General features: G+C 38.6%; 1 protein-coding gene across 2 annotated transcripts; it reads right to left on the reverse strand.

The window, feature by feature from the left end:
• TICAM2 (TIR domain containing adaptor molecule 2) lies at positions 1–23,847 on the reverse strand. Of its 2 annotated transcripts, XM_055385903.2 has the most exons (2): positions 23,405–23,847; positions 1–2,667 (listed from the first exon to the last, which is right to left on the reverse strand). In XM_055385903.2, the coding sequence occupies exon 2, from the start codon at positions 2,606–2,608 to the stop codon at positions 1,901–1,903; it is 708 nt and encodes a 235-aa protein (XP_055241878.1). In that variant the 5' UTR covers positions 2,609–2,667; positions 23,405–23,847; the 3' UTR covers positions 1–1,900. The 2 variants fall into 2 exon arrangements, with proteins under 2 accessions (XP_055241878.1, NP_001269274.1); NM_001282345.1 differs by lacking the exon at positions 23,405–23,847 and having other exon boundaries at positions 1,901–2,608.
• Positions 23,848–27,968: the final 4,121 nt, after the last annotated feature.

Consider the following 27,968-nt stretch of genomic DNA (forward strand, 5'->3'; position numbering starts at 1 on the left):
TAAAGAATAAAAACATTTATTTTAAAAATACCATTTAGCATCAATTGCCCCAAGTTTGGCAGGCATGAAGAGTGGGCAGTTCATGTTTTATTAGTATATAAAATTGGCTTTACAGGAAGCATTATGGCAAAAAAATGAATACTTATTATGAAAACTGAAAAAGAGAAGTGAGTAGTAAGCTACTATCAGAACGTTAAGGCTAAGAAAATGTCACTATGCAATGAAAACCATCTCATCCTCTAATAAGTACTAATAGAATAGGAGGCTTGACTTACTTGCATGCTCCTCATAGAACGTTTTGGTTCATGGCTATGAAGAGGTAACTGCAAAAAGATGTGTGCAGATCCCGGTACTGGTAGGGGATATACAAGTGGGGAATAAGAAAAAAAGAAATTAAGCAAAATGTCTTTACTCAAGGATCTCTATAAAAATTTATTTTTAAGGAAGCCTGAGTAAGCATGTATATTTTTTTCCTGTGACTTTAAGTGTAATGACAGCATTAAAAATAAATTATGCTGTCAGTATACAAAAAATATCTTTTCATTATAAGCATATATAAAGCCTTCTGCAACTATTATATATCACTTTATCGAATCCAAACTTTTTTGCTTGTTCCCTTTTGTGGTCCCTAGTTTTTCACATCCTCATAGCGGACAAAGGCCTTTAGAGATCCATCAATTCAACCCTTTCATTTCACAGATAAAGGAGGGTAAATAGTTTGCCCACAGTTACATTGATCCTCAGTGGCAGAAATTGGACTAGAACCAAGTCTCATGATCCTGAAGAGGGCTTTTCTCACTACATGACATGACCCATTCTCCACCCCATCCCTGATCTGAAGTGGACGATGCTCCCTCAATCTCAGATGGGCAGAAGGGCTGTGGAGGAAAGAAACAAGCCTGTTTGGGGCCTCTCTGGCTTGTTAGGAGCATGGGGCTCTAGAATAGGAGGTAATAAAATACATCTCCTTCTATCCAAAGTCTTTATAAATAACCTATCACACACACACATGCACACAGTCAGGCTACTTTGAAGACCTAAATGAGAAATACTTCCTGAGAAGAGAATTGTGTGTGAGGGAAACTTTTAAAGCTTCCATAAGAGAGGTTTTTGATTTAAAAAGTGAGTATCTGGCCACTCACACAGTTATACGCCTTTTAGAAGCTCTGCAAATAAAGCCGTAGTTACAAATGATGACTAATAAAAGAGCTTTAAGCCCCAGGGGACGTCTGAACACCACTCCACGAAGTCCCTAACTACCACACTATCAAATGGGCTGTGAATCGGTGGTGGGAAGTGCCTCCAAATATGCAGATTTCAGCAGAAAATACATTTGACTGGGTTCTTTTAAAAAGTTCCACCATTCTCATATCTATTTCTGATTTTATATGCATCAACGCTCAACATGCTAAATGTTCTATTCTGGCAATTCATATTTCTGGGTGATAGTACCCGAATGCTTATTGCAACATCCATGAGAGGTGCCTCAGGAGGAAGTGTGATCAGATCTCCTGGGGCCATTTTTTTTCTGTGTCCTTTGAGATCAAAATTCAGAGAATAAAAGTGTTGTCACATTTTTAAAAATGTCTGTCATACAAGTTTTTGTTCAAGGTTCAATATGAGGAATATGGATTGAGAATTCCTTTTTCATATCCATGAACTAGGAAAATTGTGAAAGAAAAGTCCTTGAAACTCTGACAATGTCAAGTTTACCGAAACATCAAAAAGTACCACAATTTTATAGACTGTCTTGCAGAAATTTATCTTTCTTGTGCTCCATAGGTTTCTTTAAGGCGAAGACTCTCTTTTATTTAAACATTTCCTAGAAACTGCTTTCTCAAGTGAAGATTAATCATTTGGTTTACAAAACAAGAGCCAGCCACATGTTATATGTTTCATCTCAGGCAATAAATTGTCTTTGTACCATATTTCTTGTCTCTTTCCATATAGTTTGTTGTGTCTTATACACAGACTCCTGAAAAATTCTTTCTACTTGTGTAGGAAAGCCACGACTTTCTTCCTCTAAGGCATTGATGGTTTGGAGGGCAAAGGGAGTCCTTTCTCGGGGAAGGGGATTGTTCAGGGGCCGCATGGGTATAACAGAGTTGTATTTATGCTGCCTGTTAACGGAGTTCATTAGGGACGTATAGAACTGGAAATTACACCAAGTATCTCTTAAAAAGTTTTCAGTCAGTAATAAGATTGTCCATGCAGACCCATTTACAGCATCATCTAAATTCTGTAAATGCTGTCTGCCACATGGCATCTCAGCAAAGATTATTCCGGGTTTGATACCAAAGTCATCTTGTAGCAGATTCTGGACTCTGAGGGCTTCATCTGTGTCATCTTCTGCATGCAATATCACAAATTTGAGGAACACCTCTTCTTCAGCTTCTTCTTCAAGCATCTCTTCCACGCTCTGAGCTCCCTCCTCCTTTCCTGTTGGCCCCTCTGTTGTATTGCTGTGCTCAGCAACGTTACACAAGGATAGATCTTCAGACTTCTTGGAATCTGACTCATGATATCCTGGACTTGTATCCACACTGTGCCTTTTACCCCAAGAGAGAGAAAGAGGGCAGGAATTTATTTTAGACTTCCCGATACCCATTATAAATATCCAAGGCAGAAGAGGAAAACTTTATGTATTTCTCAGCATTTCTTTTCAATCTAAAAGAAGTAACAAAACAGAAGAATATTATAAATTTAATCAAAACATTAAAAATGGAAACTTTCATTCAACCTGAAAAGCTCAAAAAGATTATAATAGACAGATCCAAATACATAAATGACAAACAGATAATTGGGAAGCTAAACTACTAATCTTTTGTGAGCTTCACAAGGGCTATCACAGGCAGCGAAGGGAACGTTAAATAAAGGGTCCAGTTTAATATGATAGGAGACATTCGGAAAATGTAAATGGTGTTATATTAGCACTACAAACCTCCAGATTGAAATAAATTATGTTGGTATTTTTGTGATAGGTACCATACCACTTTATCTTTTCATGCAGTTTAAATCTAATTTCTCCATTATCAAATTACCATGTAGACTAGAAACAAGAAAATATAAAGAAACTGAATATTCAATTAAGCATAAATATATTTCTGTATCAAGCACAAACAAAATAGAACACAAATATCCTAACAATGACTGGCAGCATCTCTACTGACAGCATAAACAGAAGATCTGAAATGTCAAGTGAAATGATGTCCAGGATTCACTGGTTCAGAGCTTTTTTTTGTTTGTCTGGAGTCAGGCATTGTGGTGATGGTGAATCTAATGGAGAATAAATTATAATAAGAGTGTGTGAAAAGTAAGAAATATCTTTTTCCAACGAATCCTGTAACTACTGAAGAAAATATATTTATTCACCTAAGGAAAAATTAACATCTCAGTTTGGAAATGAACTCCAGAAACAAAGACTTGAGACTTTCTCCAGTGAAATCAACAAAGAATGATTATAGTCTAGACTCATTCTTGTTTTTGTTGTTATTTATTTATTCATTTATTTATTTATTTTTTGAGACAAGGTCTGGCTCTGTTGCCCAGGATAGAGTGCAGTGGTGTGATCTCAACTCACTGCAATCTCTGCCTCTCAGGCTCAAGCCATACTCCCACCTCAGCTTCTGGAGTAGCTGGGACTACAGGTACATGCCACCACACCTGGCTAATTTTTGTTTTTTTTTTTTTTGGTAAAGATGGGGTTTCATATGTTGCCCAGGCTGGTCTCGAACTCCTGGGCTCAAGCAATCCTCCCGCCTCAGCCTCTCAAAGCTCTGGGATTATAGGTATGAGCTACCGCGTCTGGCCTAGACTCATTCTTTTATTTAAAAAAATTCTAAATTCAGAGTGGAAGAACTAGATCAACTGTGAAAGAAAAGTATACCATGTGACTCTAATTTAAATAAGTCTTCAGAAAACGTTGGCAATATTCCTAATAAAATCCCCCAGACAGGCAGTTTCAAAGGGAATTCTTTTATTAAAAGACAGAACATTTAGAATATATAAATACAGGTTTCATACTTTCAAATGCGAGCCACAGACTATATTCCAGAGCATTTTTACTTGTTCTTTATGGGCAAAGGCCATACCTCAAGAAGAAATTATAACATTCATAACAACATAAGTAACATGGCTACATATGCCTACGTAATTCAGGTTTAGAAGAAACTGTTCAACAAAAGTGGTGAAAACTGTCATGGGAACAAAAACCAAGGAAAAAAACATAGAGAATTTCATTCAATGTATGTGAGTAAAAATGTTTGCAGCTGTCTCTGACTAGTGAGGAAACTGCTGACCACTCCGTCATTCACTCTGTCTGTACTTTAGGTTCTCGCTCCATGGTATATTGTGCTAGTTACCAAGAGGTATTCTAAGGCATAATAACCCTAAAATGTGACATATATCCATCCAAAATAATAAAACCAAATTAATTTGGACTCTCTTCATTGATTAGGATTCACTGCTGACTTTTGTTACTGCATTGTAAAAAAAAGGGTTTTGCTATGCAAAGTTGCAGAAAGAAGTTTCCCCTGAATGAGAAAACAATAGTTAAACCATCCAGAGGCATCTATTTTCTGTCAGTTAAAATGATCTGCACTTATCATTGAATTCAACACCATTATCTTAGTCACTAGCTGGTACAGACAAGTGCTTTGAAGGAATATAACAGCTATTTATAAAGAATATGAAAAACTTCTAGGGTAAGATAGTGTGTCAAGGCAGATCACAAAATCTTTTAAAATAAAAACAAAGAATTACAACTTCGACTTATTTTTCTTAAATACCAGTTAGCAAAAAAGAACAAAAGACTTCAGAAATCTATGATGTGTTCCAACTTCCAAGCAGTGTCACCCACCTAATCAGACCGAGAGAAAAAAACTAGTGGCAATGTCTATAAAACTTTACTATCATCTTCTAATCTGGAGGGAGGGAGTAAGGAGACTGCCAAGGGAACAAGCTGTGGAAAGTTGTGCTGTTCCCACCACCACTGTGACTCAGAGATGGAGAGGTGGTCAGGATTCCTTACTGCACTGTGGTTCCCAGGGCTGGGAGGAAGTGAGAGGACACGACTGTGCTTCACTGTGGGCCAATTAACTCCATCAGTAAAAAAGGCTCTATTGGAACAAAGGAAAGGCATGGTGTGGTGAAGGAAATCTGGGGAAGGTTGGCCTAAGGAACCCTGGAAAACCTCCTTTAAAGTTCTCCTCCTCCATCAGAACAATGAATACCAGGCTTAAAAAATTTAGGTTTCACCTCCTTGCTTCAGCTAAATGGAAGGAGAGTGAGGGTGCCACTTGGGAGACGCATGTGAGACCACTGTTCACAAAAATTAAAATGTGTATGTATATACATTTTCATTTACTTTTTTTTAAAAAAGGTGGTGGTGTGTCTCCATCCATCCTGTTACTTATTCCCATGGTCTCCTGCTGGTGACCACTTTTATCAGTTTCTCCTGCATCTTTCCACTGTTTCTCTATGAATATATATGCTTATTTTTCTTTCCTTTTTTCAAAAATGTCCCAAAATTCAAAACAAGGATATTTTGAAAGAATATTCTTGTTATTCTTTCCTTTTCAAAAAAAGTATGATTATTCATATGTATACATGACATATAAATCCCAAACAGCAGTGGATAAACATTACTATACATTGCTTTTTCCCTTTATATCTTCAGAGCTTTCCATAACAGCGCATAGAGAACTTCCTCTTATTTACAACTACATAATCATGCAGCATGTGGCTATCCCATAATCATTCCCTGTTCTTGGATATGTGAGTTGTTTCCAGTCTACTACTAGGACAAACTATGTTGCAATGGATAATTCTGTACAAAAAGCATTTCATATGTGTGCAAGTTTATCTATAGAACAATTCCCCCAATGGGATTTCCATTTGTAACAGTGATTAATTTGGTCAAATTGCTCTCCGTAGGGCTGAGCCTTTTTTAAAAAAACTTATAACTTGATAGAATGACACCCCAACTCTATCCCTTGCCCCAGAAAAGACATAAGAGAAAAACTACCAATTACTGTTGACCAAAGCCCAACAGAGTGAATCATATCCATCCCCTCAGGCAACAGAAATGCAAAGAAACATAATCAATCCAAATGGTACCCTTAAACTAAAGTTCTGAAGGGAAGATCAATAGGTCTGAGATAAGAAGGAAGGAGAGTCCAGAATTTATCCACTTCATACCTATGCAAAAGAGGACCCCAGTAGAATTCTCTATATTAAACAGAAGAGGAATGAAAAAAACAACATGGCAAATATGCTATGGTGAATATGTGAAATATTACAGGAAATATAAAAGAATATAAAGAAGAATCATAGCGTACAAAAACAGATTTAAAATTCCATTTCATGAAGACTATGCACTCTGGAATCAGACTGCCTGAGTGTAAATCTCCTTCCTGCTATAAAATAACTGTGATTTTGTACAACTTAATCAATATATTTGTGCTTTTATTTCATTATCTGTAAAATAATTATAGTCCCTATCCTTAGGGGTTTTATGAAGATCAAAATGGCTTAGGATGGTGCTGGGCATATAGTAAGTACTCAATAAACGTTAGCAGCTATTATTGCTATTAAACACATAACAAAGAAGCTAAAACATTTATACAACAAATGTTTATATTTTAGGGTGGTGCTACTCAAAGCGTAGTCCATGAACAAGATGCCAGTCTCTGAACTGTTTCTTACCGGTCAATGAGGAGATAAGCAGATTGTGCCAGGATGTAAATCAACTACATCAGTAAGTATGCTGTTTAGCCAGCTGACATTTTCTTCCTAGCAAGACACTCTCAAAGCAGGAAGCAGCATGGTTTACATTCTGGTGCATGCTTCTTAGATTACCATGGACAAGCAGTTTGAATAACCTTGCTCTAGGAGGTACTAAAAAGAATATGCAATCAATGAAACAAAAATAGCAAAGATGAGATAAATTAACAGAATTAGATAAAAAGGGAGGGTATAGACAAATCAAGGATCCAAACACTATAAGTAAAAAATAGAAACCGCAAAGGGGTGCCGTGGGGCTGGAGGGAGCCAAGGGTAGCCTAGAAGGAGATAAGCGAGAGGAGAAGCCAGGGGAGGATTTTGAGCAGAGGAGTGACATGATCTGACTAGTTTTCACAGGATCACTTTGGTTGCTGCACTGAGAATAGAAGGCAGGAAGGGAAGGGTGGAAGCAGGAACACTAGTTAGGAGTCTGTTGCAGAAACCCAATGGTAAAATGATGATGACTTGAACCAGGATGGTAGTAGTAAAAGTGGTGAGAAGTGGCTAAATTTGGGGCATATTTTGAAAGTAGAACTGAGAAGATTTGCTGATGATGTTGACTAGGCATTGAATATAGAGTCTGGAGTGTAGGAGAAAGGTCCAGCAGGGAGATGTATATTTGGCCTTTATCTGTGTATAGATTGTATTTGAAAAAGACAATATGAGATCATTAAAGACTATACAGGATTTTAAGGAGGTGAGTATAGATAGAAAAAGAAAGGCCGAGCCCTATGGCACTCCAACATTATGAAGGTGGAGTTATTGTTGTCATTATTATTAAGATTAACTATTCCTACAGTGATTTTTTATTTGTGTTATGTTACAAATGATTTTTGGATAGTTGATGATCTGTCTTTAGGCTAGATTTATGGCAATTTGTTAGTCACTTCTACCCATTACTGCTATGACAACATGCAATTCATAAATCATTAATGAAACCATTAATAAAGGTAGAGTGTTGGAAAAAAAAAAAAACAACAGAAAGAACTAGCAAAGGAGGCAGAAAAGGACTAGTCAGTAAGGTTGATGGGTTGATGGAAAACCAGAAGAGAGTGGTACCCCAGCTGCTAAGGAAAGAAAACAATTCAAGAGAAAGACAGTGCTTAACCGACTTCAAATGCTTATATGACTAGTCAAGTAGGGTGACCGATGAATGTAGCAATATTAAAATTTTAACATATTTAAAGTAATTTCACCTAGTACTGAATCTTTCAGCCTTGGAGAGCCTTTTCCGTTCATATCTGAACAGCACCATCTTGTGGCAAATATATGTAAAATCAAGATTCCTGTGTTCAATCAATAAGTTTTGTTGTTAATAAATGTTTGTTATTAATAAATATTTTGGTGGAAACTCACTCTGCAGCAAAACATGCTAGGTTTTAGAGATGTGAAGCCAGGATAATTAAACAAGACAATTAGGACTCACTGCACAGGTGCTTTATTCAGAATATCAGGTGCCATGAAAGCACTCAGGAGGGCCATCTGCAGCAGGGGACGCTTCACCCTTGCAAGACAAAGACAGGTGGACATTTTCTAGGCAGTGGAAGCAGCACTTGAAAAAACACTGAGGTACCAGAGGGCAAAGACTGTATGTTAGAATCATTTTGCACCAGACATTTATGGCTCAAGTCCATGAAGGAGGAGGCAGAAGAGGAAGGGAAAGAAGCAAGAGCAGGGGAAAGGTAAAGTAGATTAAAAGAGGTTCCTTATAAGGAACCTAAGGTATTTTGCTCAGGACTTTGGCTTTCATCATGCTGGCAGACAGATAGCCCCTGGTAGGTGTTAAATGCGAGTGATCTGATCTGACTTGACACAGGTTAAAATAGTCCTAAAATTGTTGATGATGAATATTACAGATGATATGGTGACCTATGGGACTTTGAGTTGTACCTTTTAGAGAGAAGGTGAGTGCATTTTTGTTTATATGAAGGAGAGTTGTATTCTATTGGAAGATGGCATACCATTATAACTATTACTGTTGTCTGGAAGTTTAGGTTTGTAAAGAAACTAGGCTACAGGACTGGAAGATGCTAGACTGGGAGAACAATTAGTTAAGAGGCTGCTACAATAGTGTCGGTGAGAAAGCAGAGCCCCAAACAGATGAAGTGACAGTGGAGACAAAGATATGTAGGAGGTAATGGGGATGGCAGAGAGGGAAGAGTCAGGGATGCCTCCCAAGCTTATGCCTTATGTAACTTGGTGGGTGGTGGTGTCATTCACTGAGAAAAGCAATATAATCAGGATGAAGTGGGTTGGGGGTGACCAAGAAATCCAGTCTGGTACCTATGGAGCTTGGGTGCCCATGGCTTCCAAGAGTGATCCAGTAGGCACTTGCACATGTAGGTCTGGGGCATAAAAGAGCATCTTAGATTGGGGATACAAGTTAGTTGCTTGCTTAAATCATGTGAGTAACTGAGAATAGGTATTGAAAAGAGAGGAGAGAGAGAGCTAAAGACAGAACCAATGACTGAAGAGCATATGCAGGGTGAGGGGCCCATAACGGAACAGGAGTGGCCCAGGAACAGCATGAAAATCAGACACAGAATGGCATCTGAAAGCCAAGGTAGGAGAGGGCTTCAGCAGTGGTCAGCACCCATGGCTGCCAAGAAGTCAGCATCCACTGCATTTAGCACCTTGACATTCAGAGGAAAAGGTTGGCTGAGAGGGAAAGGAGAGGCCAATACTCATAACTAAATGCAGGGTCAGGAGAGGCTTTCATTAAGAGAAGATACTTGGAATGCTTACGAACTGAAGGGAATTTGCTAGTAAAGAGGGTGAAATATAGGTGTGGAAGCGTCTTAGAATTAAGGTCTTATCCTCTTGGGCACTGGGTAAGCTCTGTGTCTCCACCACCACTCCTTTTCTGAAGAGGAATAGGCCACTTAACTCTTGAGTGTGCTGGGTCACAGGATAATGTCTGTGATGAATATTACCGATGATACAGTGACCTATGGGACTTCAGGTTGTACCTTTTAGAGAGAAGGTGAGTCCACTTTTGTTTATATGAAGGAGAGCTGCATTATATTGGGAGATAGCATGCCATTACAGCTATTGCTGTTATCTAGAAGTTTAGGTTTGAAAAGAAGAGTGTCCATGATGTTAATTAGCCAAAGTGGTGTTCTGTAGATCTGCTGCAGTATCTACTAAAGAATTGTTCATCGAAAACTTATTCCTGTCTCTTTTTACTGTATCTTCCTGTACTTTCTGTATCACAAGTACTAAAAACTTTCATCTCCCAGACTCCCTCAATGCTAGGTTTCCTAAATGTAATTTAAGTTCAGCATCAGATGTACTTACATGTCTGAGTTAAATATGCAAGGAGGCAGAACATGAAGCACCTGTTTTGCTGGCTAAGATTCTGGTACAGTTGGCATAATTAAGGAGCTGGCTGCTTCCTGATTTGGCAGGAGGCTTCTGAGTATGCCAAAAGCCCCAGGCCAGTAGACAAGTCTGTTATATGGCTTTGAGAGGTGTTTCTAGAAACCCAACCTAGAGTGCAGTTCTTCAACTTTCCCAATGATACTGTACATCTTGTAATATCTCATAAGACACACCTTTCTACTTAAACTAACTAGAGTAGATTCTGTTGTCCACAACTAAACTGTGAGTGATACAACATCCAAAACACACTCTACCACCTGCTTCTGTAAATACATTTTTATTGGAAGGCAGACATGTCCCTTCATTGATGTAGTTGTCTGTGGCTTATTTCATACTACAAAGGCAGAGTTGAGTATTGCAACAGAAACCATATAGCCCATAAAGCCTACAATATTTACTCCTTGGCCCTTCACAGAAAAAGTTTGCTGATCCCTCAACTATAGCACGGGAGTGTGCCAAGCTCTGCCGAGCTGTCAGGACACAGTAGAACAGATCCATGCCAGCCAGATGAGAAACACGTAGACTATTCTTAGACTTCTTAGACATTGGAAATATTAAAAAATCCCAACTAGGGTAATAAGTATTTTCAGGAACAGAATGAGTAGAATTTGAATCCATCTTGATCTTAGATTGAAATAACATTCTTGAGAACTGGCTGTCATTTGTTTTCTTTCTTTGGGGGATTGCAGAGAATCAATAAGGATGGCAAAGGCCCAGCCAAAATAAAAGGATTATCAAATATCAAATATTACCTATTGGCATTTATTTACAGTTAGAGTAAGCCAGTACCTATACTTTTCATTCTTAGCTATTAGAGCTTGCATTAGAAAGGTTAGAGTTATGGGATCTATCAAAGCCTAGCACTCTGTATCTTTCCTTCATGGCACTAATCACAATTAATTACTTATGTGAATGGTTATCTGATTAGTTTCTCATCATTCTCTCTAGACTGCAAACTAGATCAGAACGATCAACTTGTCTTATTCATCACTATATCCCCAGAGCCTAGCATATAGTTAGCATTCAAGAAATGCTTTGTGAATGAATAAATTAATTAGCTCCAAAGATATGACAGAATTCTGTAGCTTTAGAGAGATAGCCAAACAGATAGCTTTTGATCATCCCTATTATATAAATCATTGACTCAACCAGAATAGAAAGTAACCAATCCAAATATATTTTGTTAGATTTTAAAAATGATCACTTATACTACATTTTTTTAAAAAATTATGTGAATATAGGGTCTGGTGCAGTTGTCCATGTCTGTAATCCCAATGCTTTGAGAAGCCGAGGTGGGAGGATCACTTATGGCCAGGAGTTTGAGACCAGCCTGGGCAACAAAGCAAGACCCCATGACTACAAAAAACATTTAATAAATAAATTTAAAAAGCATGAGGATCACTTGAGCGCAGGAGTTTGGGGCTTCAGTGAGCCATGACTGCACCACTGCACTCTAGTTTAGGCAACAGAGCAAGGCACTGTCTCAAAAAAGAAAAAGTTACGTGAATATAAATATGACATATGCATTATACATAATATGGAAAACAGAAAAGATTACAAAGTAGATGAAAGGACCATTATCTAACTATGAAGAAATGAAATATGAAACCTTTCCACAGTGCTTCCCATACCTGGATTCAGAAATTTCTGTACAAGTTGGTTGTCTTATTGATAGAAAGCAATATTAATGTACATTTTCTAAATTGAAGGGAAATCCTTTCAGGGGATACATTGTATTAAAAACTCAAGTTCACTTTCTTTATTACCCATCCATATCCTATCTATTAGCTACAGACGTATACAGATGTCTGAGCTGCTGACAATCAATTTTCTTCAAGATTTTTCAGGTTCTTCTGTTTGTACTTTTGCTCTCCTGCTTTTACTTGCATGTCGTACTTATTTAATATCTTTCCCTTTAGAACTATCATCTAATCTTTCTTTCTCTTCCAAAGATATAGGCTACAAAGGAAAGAGGAAATAACTCCTATGAAAAGTTATTTAACTCTCTATTATGGCTTTAAAGTCACTAAAGGCATTTCCCAAGATCCATTTAACTATATCATCATGTGTCAGTCTCTCTCTCTCATCTCCTCCTTCTCAGTCTCCTTTACTAAATGCTCTTTCTTGGCCTGTTTCTCAAATATCAAAATGTGGCTATTTGCAGCTTCCACTTCTAGTACCGGTGGACTAGGTAATTTGGATCAATGCTACTGCTGAGGATAACTAGAAAAGCTAGACAAAATAGAAAAAAAAAATGGCTTGAAGCATCAGAGAACTAATGACATAGTGAAGAATTATAGAACCCAAATCCAGAATACAGAAACCCAGAGACGACTCTCCCCCTAGAGCATTTTTCAGTTTCAGAAGAGGAAAGCTAGTGCTGTGCTTTTTGCCCCTCATGGTTGATGAGACAAAAGTGTGATTCCAGTTGTGTGCTTTGGGTTGGGACCCTGAAGGCTACACCTAGGTGTAAGAGTGATCTAAAAACAGACTGATCCTCCCAGGAATGGAAGCATTCTTTTTAATAACCGCCATCTCTGAAATCAGATTAAAGTGATCACAGATTGTTACTGCTGCCAGGAACCCAGCACAAGCAAAAATTAAATCCTCTCTGGAAGAAGACAAGAAAGCCAGCAAACGCAGCTGACAACAGAAATAAATCTATGTGGAGTTCAAACTTTTATTAGTAACTATGATTGCACAAGAGAAGGAAAGATTGAGAATTTTGTCAGGTAACTGCAAACTTTAAAAAAAGGCATGGCAGGTAAGAAAAAAATCTGAAATTGAAAAATATAATAGTTGAAATTAAGAATTGAATGGATGGATTTATCATTAGATTAGATCAGCAGCAGAAGGAACTCATGAACTAGAAAACAAGCTAGAAAAAAAACCCTTCAGAATAAGGGAGAGAAACAAAAAAAGAATGTAAAATACAAGAAAGCAGGTAAAAGCTATACAGGACAACTATACAATTAGAAGGTATAACAAATGTGTAAATTGGAGTCCCAAATGAAAAGAGAGAGAATTAAAGCAAAGCAGTAATTTAACAGATAATGTAAAGACTTTGCAATATTGAAGAAAGACATCAGATCACACATTTTTAAAAGTCCTATGAACTTCAAGGAAAATAAATAAAAAGAAAACCACATCTAGCTTCAACACAGTAAAACTGCTAAGAGCCAAGAGCAAAGAAAAAAGTCTTAAAAACAGCAAGAGAAAATAGATTACCTTAAAAGATGCAACAATAAGAATATTTCTCAAGAGAAATAATGATAGCTTTAACGTGATGAAAGAAAATAGCTGCTAATCTAGAGTCATATACACAGTGAAAGAAAGCACAAATAACCAATGTCAGAAATGAAAATGGGATCTCAGTGATGATCTTGCAGACCGTAAAATGTAATAAAAAGATTATGACCAATCATATATAAACAAAAGTGAAAGCTGAGACGAAATAAACACATTCCAAGAAATAGACAACTTCTCAAAACAGGCACAGAAGAAATAACCTGAATTCAACTATTTTTTTTCTTCAACTTTTAACTTCAGAGGTACATTTACAGGATGTGCAGGATTACTACATAGGTAAATGTGTGCCATGATGGTTTGCTGCACAGATCATCCCATCACCTAGGTATTAAGGCCAGCACCCACTAGCTATGCTTCCTAATCCTCTCTCTCAATTATTATTAAAGATATAAATTCATAATTGGAAATTTCCCCAAAAAGAAAAATCCAGGTTCAAATGGTAGCCAAATATGTAAAGAAAAAAATAATACAACTAGAAGATTAAAAAAGAGGAAACATTCCCCAACTCATGTTTATGAGGCCAGCATAACCATGACACCAAGAACTGATGTGAATATTACAAAAAGGAAAATTATAGATCTATCTAACTCATGATTATTACTTCAAAAATCACAAACAAAATGTTAGTAAAATGGATCCTTTTTATAAAAAGGATAATACATCACAACCAAGTTGGGTTTATTTTAGGAATGCAAGGTTGATCTGACAGGTAAAAATTGATTGATGTGGCTGGGTGTGGTGGCTCACGCCTGTAATCCCAACACTTTGGGAGGCCAAGGTGGGTGGATCATTTTGAGGCCAGGAGTTCAATACCAGCCTGGCCAACATGGCAAAACCCCACCTCTACTAAAAATACAAAAATTAGCCAGGTGTGGTGCCGCATGCCTGTAATCCCAGCTACTCAGGTGGGTGAGGCAAGAGAATTGCTTGAACCCAGGAGGCGGAGGTTGCAGTGAGCCGAGATCCTGTCACTGCACTCTAGCCTGGGAGAGAGAATGAGATTCTATCTCAAAAATTAAAAAAAAAAAAATCAATGTAAGTAATCACATTGACAATTAAAAATAAAAATCTTTTGATAAAATTCAACAACCATTCATTATAAAAACTCTTAGCAAACTGGAAATAAAAGGGTCTTCTATCATCCAAAAATTTTAAAAATTACCAAAACTACTAAAAGATAAGCAAGTTTAGCAAGAAAATGGATATAATAAGATCAACATAAACAATTCAATTGTAATTTTGAATACCAATAACAAAGATATAAGGTAAAATTACAAAAAAATGTCATTTTTCAATAGATCAAAAAATATCAAATAGTTGGGCATACATCTAACCAAAAAAGGGGCAAGATTTCCACACAGAAATATTAGTGAGATAAAATATAAAAGGAAAATACTAAATAAATGCACATATATATCATGTTTATTACTTGAAATATTCAATATAGTAAAGATGTCGATTCTCTCTAAATTGATATATAGATTCAATGCAATATCAATCAAAATCTCAACAAGACTTTTTTTGGTTGGGTTTTACCGGTTCAATTCCAGAATTTCTGTGGAAATATAAAGAGTAAGAATAGTCAATACACTTGGAAGAATAAGATGGGAGGACTTGTTCTATTGGGCATCAACACTTACTATAAAGTTACAACAATGAAGACAAGGTAATACAGCAAAATGTTAGACAAATTGCTAATGGGATGGGATAAGGAGCTCTGAAAAGATCCAAACATATATGGACACTTGATGTACAACAAAAGAGGTACTGCAGAGTAGTGAGGAAAAGACAATCTTTAGGAAAAATGATTGTAGACCAGAAAATGGTTACATGGGTGATTGTTTTTTTATTTATTCAACTATATACATTGCTCTATGCACTTTTGTGTTCTATGTTATTACTATATAAAAACAATTTTCAAAAATGAGAGTATCATGCTTGGTCCTTTACTCTTCTGCCAGGATGCCCAGCCTTTCCAGCTCTGTAACTTCATCCATGCCTGAAATGTGTTTCCTCTGACTAAAATGACCTTTGTAACATTATCTACTTACTTATTTTTTTAAAAATGATCAAATTAAAATATATTACAATACTTACAGTATGATCCCAATTCTGAGTTAAAATTATACTGAATATGTGCATCTTTGCATATGCTTGCTTTAAACTGTGTGTATGTACACATACATATTCACATACACCCAAACACACATATGGTTGTGTGCTTTCCTATGCAATACAATTTATGAGAGCACTGTTTGTCTTAGATGTCTTTTTATACTTTCAAATAAATAAATGTATGTAAGTATGTGTGTTTAAATGCCAAATAGCAGAGTTATACATTTTTTGCTAGTAGATCAGTCAGCTTAGGAGACTAAGTTCTGTCATTGGCTCTCAGCCAAGAAATACAAAATTATTCAACTTACTATGTTTTCCTCAGTCTGAATGGCAGCTTGACAAGGTGTTTATACTGTTTGCCAAAATGTTGTTTTCTAGCAAACAGTTTTCATGCATAACAACGACATAAAAGTGACAGTGGCTAGACCTGTTAGAAAAAAAATATATGATAGATGTTTTGGCTAAAAGTACTTTCAGGAAATGACCACAGAAAAAGAGGATACAAACAGCAGGCAATTAGGAATTGGTGAAAATCCTTTGGCATTAAGAAGGCACCATAAATACCCTTGCAGCCTGGGAGGAGGACTGACTCACAATTGGATGAACTGAAATAAATGCTGGCTAAAGGCGTATCATGACTTTAGGAGATTTTTTTTAGGAGACAAGCTCATCCCCATCTGAGATGATGGATACAGACTCAATTCAGTCTGTGAGTTGTTTCCAAACAGCACTCCCTTCTCTAGGTTTGTAGCACCCCTGACTCTGCACACTATTCTGACATGATTCCAATGGAGGCTGGGCCACAAGAACTAATATGAGTGATAGATATCAAACTGGGCTTGGTACAGTCATTCCCTCCGTTGACCAAAGTTTGCTTACTGGGTCAAGCGAATAGTACCTGGGCCATAATAGGTACTCAATAAGCACAGGGTAAATGGACAGATGGACAGACAGATGGATCAATCAATCAATCAATCAGTCAATCAATCTTTCCTCCTCAATCTTCTCTGCCTTGGTCAATGATACTAATATCCTCTCTACCGATTAGGACGGAAACCTAGAAATTATTCTCATATTCTTTCACCCATTCAAACAAACCCTCCCCACAATTCCACCCACTAAACTTTAAGTCCTGCTAATAGATATGTTTAGTCTGTCTCCTAAACATATCTGTCTCTTTTCCCATTCTTTCCATTCCCTGCCTATGCTTTAGTTCAAGACTTATATTATTCCTCCTTAGAGGATTACAAATTCCCATAATATCCAACTAGTTTCATTGCCTCCAGTCTCTTTCCCTTTACAACATTTCTAGATAGATCTTTCTGCAGTGGAAAACTGATCCTGTTTTTCTCTTGCTTAAAGATCCCTTTGATAATACCCTAATGCCTTCAAGAAAAACTCTATCTTATTAGAATAACATTCTAGGCCCTCTATGATCCAATCTCTCCTTTTATCCATAACATTTGCTCCTACCATGTTACTCTTGAGAGTTCTAATATCCACCTATTTACGGTTTTCCAAAATGTCATGTTGTTGCCTCTATGCTCCATCTTAGAATGTACCCTTGCCCAACCATCTACATGAATAGCTCCTCTTTATGATTCAAGACACTACTCAAGGATTGCATTTCCTTTTATCTCCAAGTTGAATTAAGTACTCATCCTCTGTATATCCATAATATCTGGTTCACATCTCTTATAATATGTATTGCCCAGAACTCTTAATTTGTCTTACTTGCTGACCTGGAAGGTAGCTTGCACCTCATTTTCCCAGACTTCTCCATCATGGTAAATGGCATTATCATTTGTCCTGTTATTACCCAAAACCTGGGGTATCCTTGACACCTTCCTCTTACTCTCCTATTCCTGCACTTCCAAGTGATCACCAAGTCCTGTGTATCTAACTCGAACAGATAATCTCAAATTGTTTCAAGTTTCCTCTCTACCACATTTTCATTCTAGATCAATGTCTCTACCCTGGTCTTCTGCACTGCCTCCTAATTGGTCCCCTACTCTCAATCAGTCTAATCCATTCTCCACTCAACAGCCAGGATGATCTTTCAAAACATCTGATTTGAGTTACTCCCATTTATAACCCTGCGTTGGCTTCCTACTGTGCTTGATATAAAAATTTCTTGATATGACAAATAATACCCTGCATAGCCTGGCTCCTTCAGCTCCAACCTCATCTCATGCTTTTCTCCACTTTGTTCCTCCAGCTCCCTGCACATGGGTCTTTATGGGTCTGTAAGAGTTGTCAGAATCAAAATGGAGTTACTAGTGTTAAAAAACCGGACAATCAGAGCCAGGGAAGGCCATGAAGGAAAGGTTCTTATACATAAATGCCTAGTAACCAGAACTATCATAAAAGTCTCCCCAAAAACCAGAACCTTGGCTGGGCGCGGTGGCTCACGCCTGTAATCCCAGCACTTTGGGAGGCCAAGGTGGGTGGATCATGAGGTCAGGAAATCAAGACCATCCTGACTAACATGGTGAAACCCCGTCTCTACTAAAAATGCAAAAAATTAGCCTGGCGTGGTGGTGGGTGCCTGTAGTCCCAGCTACTCAGGAGGCTGAGGCAGGAGAATGGTGTGAACCTAGGAGGTGGAGCTTGCAGTGAGCCGAGATCACGCCACTGCACACTCCAGCCTGGGAGACAGTGAGACTCCGTCTCAAAAACAAACAAACAAACAAACAAAAACAGAACCCTGCACAAATGCCATCACAGTCCTATATAAAAAGTACTTCTGCAAGAACAACTGCCCAGCAACTTCCTGTCCAATTTCAGACTGGTGCCACCCTTGTTATTTATCCACAAGCCAAAAATAATTATCTCAAAACAATTATGTAAACCTCCTCATTTTTACTTTGAAAATCTTTGTCTGCCTTTACTTACCTGAGTACACACAATTTACTATGGCACACATATTCCCACTGCAATGCCCATTTCTGAATAAATACTACTTTCTTTTAGAGAGCCTCTATCTCCCTCTGTTATCTAGGTTGACAGACCTTTTTGTCAGTTTCTCAAACTGGCTTAGCTTTCTCTTGTCATGCAATCTATGGAGATATTTTCTGGCATATTTGAAGTATGAGTTATATGACTATATTTTATTATCATAAGAGATCTTGTACATAGTATCATAAGCTAGTCAAAATTCCATTGGAGGTAAAAATAAAAATATCCAAAAACTGGGGAATGATAATATTAAGTATGTCACATTATTCATATGATCGAATCCTATTAAACCATTAAAAATGTTTATGAATGTTATGAACAATTTTAATGACATGAGAAAACGCTTCTCATGACACGAAAATGAAATGTAATTAAAGAAAAGGAACTGACTGTAAAATAGTATACAGAATATGATCTCAGCTTTGTTAAACAAAATGCAGAGAAAATAGATTAGAAAGAAGTACTGTTGTCTCTTGGTATACTTAAGGGTAGGGAGGAATGATTCCAGGGGTTCCAGGACCCCTGCATATACCAAAATCCAAGAATACTCAAGTCCCACAGTCAGTCTGCAGAGCCTGTGTATACAAAAAGTCAGCCCTCTGTATGTGTGGGTTTTGCATCCTGGAATACTGCATTTTTGATCCATGTTTTGTTGGAAAAAATCCACATATGAGGGGACCCACATAATACAAACCCACGTTGTTCATGGGCCAAGTGAATACCAAAAAGGTAACATTGATCCTCTGTGAATGGTATATGCATAAGAATATATAAATGTGTATATATATGTATTCCTTCATATATATGTGAAGAACTCACATGTGTTCTTCACATGTACACATATATACACATACATGTTCACCTTTTGAACAATGATCACGCAGTCTGAAAAAATAGTTTTTTAGTAAATAAAAATTCATTTTCTAGGCTTTATATTTTTATAAATATCAATTAGGTCAATAATTGTCAACAATTATGTCAATTATGTTGATTTGATTTCCATCTAAATAGTATCTTCCTTATATATATCTTTTCCAACGCCTTTGGTAAGTGTCTTCCTTACATGCTCTATCTCTACATTCCAAATGAGTTTAGCCTATCTCCAGGTTTAGCTCTATTTCATCTGTTTTTTATTTATATGCAAATATTTCAAGAGCATGGGTTTGCTAACTCTAAACCAAATAGGGCTTCTCCAACACTCTTCTTAGTACCAAAGGACAGAACATTCATCTTCATCGTACCTAAAACAGGTCCTTGAGCAAGTAAATGTTTAAAAAAATGCTTCTATCCGATCTTCACCTGGGCACTGCTTTTTCATCTTGTGGACCCTATCTCTTCACTCAGTTGCTAGGAAGCTCCAGGTTAATGAGTGCTCTGGCCAACAGACAGAAGCTTATGGCAAGTGTTTTGATACTATTAATAACTTCACTCCTAGCTTCTGCTTAACCCTCCTACTCTTCTCTCTGTTCGATATTCCAAATCTACTTATTATTTAATTTAATTTAATCTTATATTGGAAATATTTATTAAAGTATCTTAAATCATAATTCTGAAATGAGAAGGAATTTTCTTCTTTTCTTTTAAAAGAAGGGGTGATAGTACATATGCTACTGATAACAGAACCAGTTCCTTGAGATTAAAATGAGAAATAAGGATTATAAATTAAACAATCTTTTAGTTGCTACACCTCTTCATAAAGATGAAAATATTGTTTTTCATTTCTACATAGTCCTCAAAAGAGAACTGGAGCCAGATGCAGTGGTATGTGCCTCTAGGCCCAGCTATTTGGGAGGTTGAGGTGGGAAAATGGCTTGAGCCCGTGAGTTTAAGACCAGCCTGGGCAACATAGCAAGACCTTGTCTCAAAAAAAAAAAAAAAAAGTTCAATTTATATAATATAAAATCTTGACAACTCTGATATTGGTTTAGTCACTGCATAACTTAGAAACTTGTATATTATTCTCTGAACAAGTGTCTTTATTTTTCTTCTTCCCATAAACTACCTGCTGCTGGTACCATTCAAAGAGTCTCCAAATGTTAGATTATTGCTTCCTATTTCCTATTGCCCCTATCGGTCGGGGGAGGGGGGCAAAGTAACTGCCCCCCACCAAATATTATTACATATTCTTTTTAGTGAACTGGATATTTTTCTTCCATTTTCTGTATCTAAAAATGAAAACTGATGGTAAAGGGCAAATCTCCAAATCAGGAAGAGATTTTATAAAAACATAGAATTTAAAGGCAAACTGTCCATCTTATCAAAATTAGGCTCAAAAGAAAAATGGTTGTGCATTTTTAATATTAGGGAACTCAAGCAACCAACAATGTTTTAAAGGTGCCATAAGCTTCATGGAATACTGGAGAGTAGCATTCAGTATTTAATAGCAACCTACCGCACAGGCCCAGCAGCAAAAGAGATCTTGCTGCAATAGCACAGTAACCCCTGAAGCAGCATGCTAACAGAGAAGTGAGGGAGTACAGTGTGCAATGGTCTAGCAGACACCAGCTGCAGGCAAAGGCAACAGCAGCACAATCAGTGTTACTACAGTGGAGTGGATGAGAGGGAAGTCAGGAGATGAGTTCAGAGAAGTAGACAGGGACTAGATCACACAGGGCTTTAAAGCCATTGTAAGTCTGTTTTTTCTTTTCTTTTCTTTTTTCTTTCTTTTTTTTGTGATTCTGATAAGAAGCCACCAGAAGGTTTTGAAGGGAAATGAAAGTTCTGAGTATGTATGACAAAAATCACTGCTATTTGGAAAAGACTGTAGAGGAGCAAGGGCAGAGGCAGAGACTTCTCAATCATGTAGGTAGGAGAGGACTGTGGCTTAGCTTAGAGAGGGAGGGAGAGGTGGGCAGATCTGGGTAGAGTCAACAGAATTTGTTGGATGCTTGGATGCGGAGTCTGACCTAAAAAGAGAAGTCAAGAGTAAATTCCTAGAATTCCGGCCTACCTGAATGGCAGTAACTGAGGCTGTTTATTGAGATAAGGGAGGGAGCTGAGGGGAAACAGAGGGAGAACTTGGTGAATCTGGCATCAGTAGTTCTATCTGTCCATACTAAATTTAAATGCCTATCAGACTTCCAAGTGGAGATGCTGAGTAAACAGCTGGACATACACATACATCTGGAGCTCAGAAGAGAACTAAAGCTAGGAATAAAATTTTGGAAGTCATCAGCTGATAGATATTATTTATAGCCAAGGAATATGGCTTGGGATACAAATTGTCCTGGGGGAAAGTATGGCTAGAAAAATACGGCCAAGAAATGAACTCTGTGGCATACTAAGACTTAGTGGTGGGGAAGCCTGGAGACACAATGAAGCAGAATGAAATGCAGGAGAATATGGTGACCTGGAAGCCAAGTGAAGAAGAAAGAATATTAGTGAAGAACATTAGTGAAGAAGAAAGAATATTGAGGAGGGAGTGATCAAATGTTACTGAGGGGTCAGGAAAGATGAGAACTGTGCACAGACACTGGATTTCACAAGACAGTCATTGGCAACATAGGGACCATGCAGGGGGTAATGGGGACAAAAAGCCTCAGATGAGAGGGGGTAGGAAGAAACAGGGAAAATGAAAATGGAGACTTAGATTAAATCTTTCAAAGAGGATTTTTGTTTGTTATAAAAAGAAGCAAAGTAGGGGAGCGGGACCTAGAATGGGATGTGTGGTCTAGGGGGGATTAAAGACAGAAGATTTAACAGCAGATATTTGTTAAATGAATACATTTTAAGAATAGCATAAGGAACAAATGACTCAACACAGGTGCCCATGATTCAACAGTGTAAACATGGTTTATACTTCAAGTTCCATATAGTAAGGCGTACATGTCACATTTACTTTGCTTCAAATGTAGGTTTCAATATTCTATACCTGCTTATCTATTTTCTGATTTGAATGAGATATAAAGTGGAGTTGCTTAACTCCATTTATAACCAACCTACTACTTCAAAATATTAAAATGTAAGAATTGATGGGCTGATAGGTACAGCAAACCACCATGGCACACGTTTATCTATGTAACAAACCTGCAAGTCCTGCACATGTATCCCAGAACATAAAATTAAATTAAGCAATAAAAAAATAGAAATACAGATTCTGGAAATCAAGCTTACCAAATTAAACCTTCAGAGGTGGGGGAATGCATTTTAAACAAAAGTCCCAAATGCGTCTTACCATCAGGCTTGTTTGAAAAACACTAATCTAAGGAATACTAAACACTTGGAGAAGGACAAGTTCTTCTCCTTTGTAGACGTGCAATGTGGGTTCAGGGGATGACACTTCAACTTTATATAATGGTATTTTTACCTCCAGATCATATAGCCTTTCTCACCCTTGCTTTTCAAAATTAAAAGGATAAATTAAAAAAAAATAATAAATAGAATATTTTAAAATACTTTCTTTAAGAAGTTTACTACCGTGGAAAGCTGGAGAGGTCCTAATATACTGAAAACTAGCTCACAGCTGCCAGTCAAATTATTTTTATCCAAATTAGCTTTGGACAAAAAGCCAAGTAGGAAAACCCATGCCAAAACCTCCAGCACTGGCTCAGTGTGCCTGGCAGGGGCTCATGCAGAGCCTTTAGAGCATTTAAGACTCTGGGCTATCTCCTTATGGTTCTGAGGTGTCTTTTCGAAAATGGGTTTTCTAGTCAAAATGAAACAAAAAGGCAGACAGCTGTGTGGATTTTCCCTTCAGAGTTAGCCAAGTGACGGAAAGGCCTGCCCGCCCCCCTGGGGACAAAAGCGCCAGCACCCGCGCCGTCGGGTCGGGTAGGCTGGGGAGGTAGCGCAGGCGGCCTGGCCCCCAGCCCACCCCGCGCCCCCGGCGGCGGCCCCCGCCCTAGCGCCCGGTACTTGCCTGCAGGCGAGCGCCACCACGGTCAGCCCGCGGCTTTTCTGTCTTCCTTTCTGGCCCAGCGAGCGCGCCCAGGGGGTGGGCGTCTTGCCCCGGGCGTCGAGAGGTTGGGGCCGTCCCGCACGCGGCGCGCCGCAACCCAGTCCCCGCGACCACAGCAGCCTGCTCCCCACCGCGCTTGCAGAGCCCGGACGCGCGTGAGTCGGGGGCCCGCAGAGGCCTCACCCTTGGAGGTCGCCGCTTGTCAGGCCTGACTGCTGTTGGCGCCCACCCCGCCGCCCCCGAGGGGCCGCTCGAGGCCGGACTGCTGCTTTGCCGTGGCGGGCCCCACCCGGGACGTGGCGCTGCGGGCCGGGGCGGTCCAGCTGTGAGTCAGGGGTTAATGTGGCGGGATAACTCTCTGCAGAAGGAAGGAGCTCGCAAAGAAGGGTGGAGGAGGGGAAACCGCAATGGGGAACTGTCACCGAGGCTAGTGGACTCTCCCTGCGCTTTTTTTTTTTTTTTGTCATGTACCCCAAAAGCCAGAGGTCGAGGCCCAGAAAAATCTGGAAAGGAATTCCACCGTGTTTGCTCCTTACAGACCAGACAAACCGTAGATCTTTCAGAGGTACAGCGACTCTCCTGGTTCCCTAAGATAGTCTCGACTTTTCCTGTCCCTTTGCCGCCCTCTCACTTGACTACTGCAGCCAACCATACCCCTGATTAGGGGGTGCAGCACATCAGCCTCTGCCCCCAAAAACTACCCTGCGAAAGATCCTTTTTCTCAGGTTCGTTCTCCACAACCGAACAGATTGGAACTCCACTGAATATCAAGAGAGAATAAAAAAGCAATTAGTTAAATGAAGCGTAAGAAGCCTTATAAAGCCCCATTGCTGCCTCAGGCACCCAATCTAGTCATAACCTAAGAGGTCCAGTTCAGAAATCTCCCCTCCCCTTTTAATTCTCAGGCAATCCCTAATCCCTGCGAAAGGAGAACCCAGTTACTGAACATCGGATGAGACCATGGATAGTAAATTGGGAGTGAAGGTCCATACCTGGGTCTCAGAAGCACAGTACAGGTAAAGCTAAGAGTTATTTCCTCCTTCTCTTTCCCCATCCAACAACAGGATGCCTTACTGAAGGTAGGCACTTCAGGTAGTAATTACTTGGTGAAATGCCGCCAATGTAGTCAGAAATACCGTATTATGTACCGTGTCAACACAATTCATTATTCACGCAGTTGATTCTCCAACCGCTGCACCTCCCAACAATTCTACCTGAACTCTTTGGGTAAGCAGTGGCCTCCTAAATCCAACTGATACTTTTGTTGCCCTCATTTTTCCTGGGAGTCTCTTTGGCGATTGACAAAGTCGACCATTGTTTTCCAACACTCTGTTTCCTTGATGTTGACAACCCTACTGTGCCTTTATGCTCATCCTGCTTGTTAAAATTCTTTCAGGCCTGTAATCCCAGCACTTTGGGAGGCCGAGGCGGGTGAATCACGAAGTCAGGAGATCGAGACCATCCCGGCTAACACGGTGAAACCCCGTCTCTACTAAAAAATACAAAAAATTAGCCGGGAGTGGTGGCAGCTGCCTGTAGTCCCAGCTACTTGGGAGGTTGAGGCAGGAGAATGGCTTGAACCCGGGAGGCGGAGCTTGCAGTGAGTCGAGATCGCGCCACTGCACTCCAGCCTGGGCGACAGAGCGAGACTCCGTCTCAAAAAAAAAAAAAAAAAATTCTTCTTTCAGTTTCCTCTGCCTGTTCCTCTTTCTCTGGCAACCCCTCAAAATCAGAGCTTTTCACATTTTCCCACTGAAATACCACCAATGACAGATTCCATAAACACGTACTTCCCTATTCATCACTTAGGCTGCATACATAAAAGAGCCTGAAGTCACTAGTGTCATGGGCAAATTTACTTGAACTGTTCCATCTTCTTGTAAATTGCTCCAAATTTTGCATTGTTCTTCATAATACAGTCACATGTACTAAAAAAAATCTTAAATTGGTTACAAGTTTAATTGCTTAACATTTTCTCTCCAAATGTTCAAGAAAATGCATCAATCACTTACGCCACATATGTTTAGAGTACATTCTATGTGCTAGACATTAGGGATATTGTGCGAACAGGAGACACAGTCCTAGTTCTCATGGAGATTTTATAGTCTAATCTGGGAGACAGACAGATATGTAAAGAAGTGAGGCAATTTCAGATCCGTGCATTGCTAATGGGGACAGCGAATCTTCCTAGTGGGCAATTTCTGGCTACATACCTGGTTATTCACATTCAAGAAAGGAGGGGACGACATGACAAACTGATAAATATACTGACTTACAGGCAGTGTCTAATGGATTGTCCAGCTTTTAGGTTCTTGGAAAGAACAAAATGGAAAATTTGTAAAAGATTTGTCAGTGAGACTTACAGATAACCCTCTTGGAGTGGTGAGGGCATGTGAAGATATTCATGTCCCACATAAGTGCCTAACAGGATGCATCACGTGGAGAAGATTTTCAATAATAAGGGGAACAAGATGAATTGTCTGGTAGATGTCAGTCTTTTTCTCCAGCCAACCCAGGGCTTGGTTAATAGGCCCATGTATCAAGTGGCTATCAAAGCAGTGACAGAGGTTCAATAGTATGGTCTTCTTACCTACACTATTTGGCTACTATCATTGCTGAATGCCCAACCTGGCAACAATGTGAAGTGTGACTACATTTCCAAGGCTGGGTTCCTAATATGGCATTATTCTCAATGAGACTTGCTGGCAACCCGGTAACATGATGGTTACATTGGGCAATTTCCATAAGAAATAGGTAGCACTTTGTCTTCACAAAGATAATTCACATTCAAGGTATAAATCTGCATTCTCTGCCTGCAGTGTTTCCACTGGCACTAATATTCTTGACATTTCTGAAGGTTTTATCCATTACATAGGAATCCCAAAAACATTTCTTCCAACCAGGTACACAGTTTATGGCAATGGAAGTGAATTCAATGGTTTTAACACATGCTTATCTCCTAAAGTAACTAGCTTGACAGAACAGCTGAGTGGCAAAATGAGAGCTCGGTTACAGAGATATCTGGGAGGCAACATCATGAAAAGGTAGGGTGGTGTCCTATAGAATGTGGTATATTAATTTAATAAGCAGTCAATATATGGAGTTGTCTCCCCACTACCAGGATGCACAGGTCTCAGAGCCAAAGGATGGAAGGAGTGTTTCTGCTCAATAGTATACCTAAGAATCTACATGAATAATTTTTGCTTCCCATTCCCAAAATGTTGGGCTTGGTGGGTTTAGAAATTCTAGAGTCCAAGAGTAGAACACTTCCTTCAGAAAAATAATCATGTTTTGATGATTTAGGAGCCGAGACTGGCCCTGGCCTTTTGAGGTTCCTCATGCCATTAAAGTAACAGAAAAGCAGCTCAATGGACTGGCCAGGGTAGCTAATTCCAGTTATCAGAGGAAAACTGTGTTTCTGTTATACAATGGAAACGAGAAGGCTATATCTGGAAACGAGGAAATTCACTGGAATGCCTCTTAGTGCTAACAGTCCTAGTCAGTGGAAAACTGCAGCAACCCAGTAAAGACAGGCCTATCAATGGCTCAATTCTGTAGAAATGAAGGTTTAGGTCACTTCATTAGACAAAGAATCCCATCTAGTCAAAATCCTGGAGGAAGGTAAGAAGAAGGATTACTAAGCTTGATTATGGTACTTTATTCCCCTAGAAATAAAACCAAAAGATGGTTTACTAGGACGTTCAAAATCAATAAACTTCTAGCCAGATAAGTCAAGAAAAAAGAGAGCAGATGCAAATTACCAATATTAGAAATGAGAGAGGGACATGACATTCCAGTTATTAAAAGGTTACTAAGGAAAGATTATGAACAGCTTTATGCCAGCAAATTCAACAATTTATATGAAATGGAAAAAATCCTTAAAAGACAAACAGTCAAGATGAAACAGATTATTTTAAAAGCCCTAAATCTATCAAAGAAATTAAGGTGTAGTGAAAAATGTTCCAAAAAAGAAAACTTCATGTCCAGGTGACTTCAATGGTGAACTCTACCAAAACATTTAAGGAAGAAATAATACCGATCCTACACATACTCTTCAAAAAAATTCAAAAGGAGGGAATACTTCTGAAATCATTCTATTAAGCGAGCATTAGTATCATACTAATCAGACAAAAGACATTACAAAAACAGAAAACTAAAGACTAACATCTCTCATGGATACAGATGTAAAATTCTAAACAAAATTTGAACAAATCAATGATGGTTGAGAATTTTCCAGAACTGATGTATCAACCCACAGATTCAAGATGCCAAACAAAGCCTAAGTGGGAAAATACAATAAAATCCTCACGTATATACAACACAATGAAACTCAAAAAAAAATTATAATTACAAAGAGAAAATCGTGAAAGCAGCCACAGGGAAAAAAAAAAAATGGATTAGTCTAAATGGAGCAAAAGACTGACAGGTGACTTCTTCCCAGTAACAGTGGAAGTCAGAATACAAGGGAAAGTTATCTTTACCTTTCCAGATAACCATCCATTTCAAGGGGGAAAAAAAAAGTCCT

This window comes from Gorilla gorilla, chromosome 4 (genome assembly GCF_029281585.2).
Source record: "Gorilla gorilla gorilla isolate KB3781 chromosome 4, NHGRI_mGorGor1-v2.1_pri, whole genome shotgun sequence".
NCBI lineage: Eukaryota > Metazoa > Chordata > Mammalia > Primates > Hominidae > Gorilla > Gorilla gorilla.